Source organism: Sorghum bicolor, chromosome 1 (genome assembly GCF_000003195.3).
Source record: "Sorghum bicolor cultivar BTx623 chromosome 1, Sorghum_bicolor_NCBIv3, whole genome shotgun sequence".
NCBI classification, from domain to species: domain Eukaryota; kingdom Viridiplantae; phylum Streptophyta; class Magnoliopsida; order Poales; family Poaceae; genus Sorghum; species Sorghum bicolor.
Genome location: NC_012870.2, coordinates 56,504,927 through 56,506,927, shown reverse-complemented (window position 1 = coordinate 56,506,927; position 2,001 = coordinate 56,504,927). Strand labels below are relative to the sequence as shown.

Genomic DNA, 2,001 nt, shown 5'->3' with positions numbered 1-2,001 from the left:
TTTTCACAAAAACGCTGAAGGGAGCAGCCCACTAGGGCTTTATTTTAAGCTAGTCGAACACAGTGGTGAGTTTTGGGCATCTCAACGATATAGTTGAGGGCCTAAGGTACCATCCATACTAGTGGTATTTGTATGAGGGGTAGGTTTAAAGGTACTATAAGTAAAAATATGTTTGTAGTAGCGTTTTTTAAACTAATGTCTATGAAAAGTGGATTAAGTCCAGTTATAAGAATCTTTCTCAGCTACCCTTACTTATATATGAACCTGATCACTTGTCTGAAGTTATGACTGAAAATATTATTCACTGATTTATTGTGAGAGATAAACACTGCTGAATATCTATTAGATTATGTAGATAAGCTCAAATAAATAGGCTCTAAGACAAAAGTATGTTCCTCTTGGGCTGACCGTGACAATTCAACACACCGCTAACGCTAAACCAGCAACACCACTTCAAATTTCTATTTTTGGGCATTCTCATTCCACCGATGAGCACGTCCCGCTTTTGTAGCCAGCTAACTGGTGGACCGTTAAATTCATCAGACCATTCCGGCCGATAATAAATCGACGTGTGGTGGGTCGACGACGTACTTCTTTGCCCCCATTCAAGTTAGAACAATGGCGTCAGCAGCAGCCGCCTTCCTCCTGATCATCGCTGGAGCCGCATGGCCTTCGTTAATCGACGCCGCTCCGTCTCCGTCGTCGTCGTCGTTCGTCCCGCCGCCGCCATGCGCACCACCGCGATCGGCGGTGGAGTTTCTCCGCGCGCGCTGTGCCAGCACGCTGTACGGCGTGGCCTGCTACGAGTCCCTCCTCCCGTACGCGTGCATATTCCGTACCAGCCACGTCAAGCTCGCCCGCGCCGCCGGCGACGTCAACGCCGCCTGGATCAGCTCGATCTCCAAGCGCGTCAAGGAGCTCGTCGCCCGCGGCGCTGCTGGTGGCACCGCCGTGGCCGAGTCGGCTGCGCTCCGCGACTGCGCCAGCACAGTGTCATCGGCCGCCGGCTTGGCCAAGCAGGCGGCGGCCGAGCTGGCCAAGCTCGACGCCGCCGGAGGCGCCGTCGGGAGCAGCAATGTCCGGTGGGCGATTTCCAACGCCCAAACGTGGCTCAGCGCGTCCATGACGAACGAGGCGACATGCGCCGACGGGGTCGCGGCTACAGGCGCTGCAGCGTCGTCGCCGGTGGCCAGGGAGGTAGTGATGGCAGTTGTGAGAGCCAGGGAGCTCACGAGCATCGCTCTCGCACTCGTTTATGGGATACCAGTTCCTCCGTGATCGCCAGAGAATCCACAAACTGCTTGTAGTTCCGTTAATGTTTCCTCTCTAGACGCTCGAAGATAGATTTCCAATTATATTTGTGGAATGTTTATTACATGCAAGGTTGCAATAAAATAGGAACACTTCGTAGCGATGAGGCAAAGCCATATGATTAAATGTCACCGGGTCAGTCTAAACATACTAGGACTAGCTATTTTACACCCTAGGTGTAGAAGCTACACCGAACTGTTATACTGAGCAAAATTCAGTATCGTTCAGTATTTCTATTTTAGTATTGTTCAGTATTTTGTGATCTAGGGTGTTAGACAAGATGATACTGAACACTCTACGTACTGCTCTCTACAGTACTGCTCAGTATTTTTTCTACCTAGGGTGTAGAATAGCTTGTATATATGCGTCATCGGTTTACCACAGTCCACATGTACAAACATTCCAAGGATATTTTATATCTAGGGGAGAATGAGTATTAATTTACTACTCCAGCTGTTCTAAATTATAAGTCTTTATGATTTTCTAGCTACATAAGTTTTACTATATCATATCTAATCTAAAATAAATAGAATAACTTATAATTTGAAATAAAGTAAGAACATCATAATATATTAATTTATACATCATGTTATTAATATCTATACGAAGACAATGTTGTAACTTGTAATGAGCGACTTCTATTGTGTGCTTAGATGTGAGTCTATCATAAGAGCAGCAAGTGTGTGTCAA

At 47.0% G+C, this 2,001-nt stretch overlaps 1 protein-coding gene across 1 annotated transcript; it reads left to right on the top strand.

The window, feature by feature from the left end:
• LOC8055607 (pectinesterase inhibitor 10) lies at window positions 587–1,738 on the top strand. Its single transcript, XM_002467406.2, has one exon. The coding sequence runs from the start codon at window positions 619–621 to the stop codon at window positions 1,276–1,278; it is 660 nt and encodes a 219-aa protein (XP_002467451.1). The 5' UTR covers window positions 587–618; the 3' UTR covers window positions 1,279–1,738.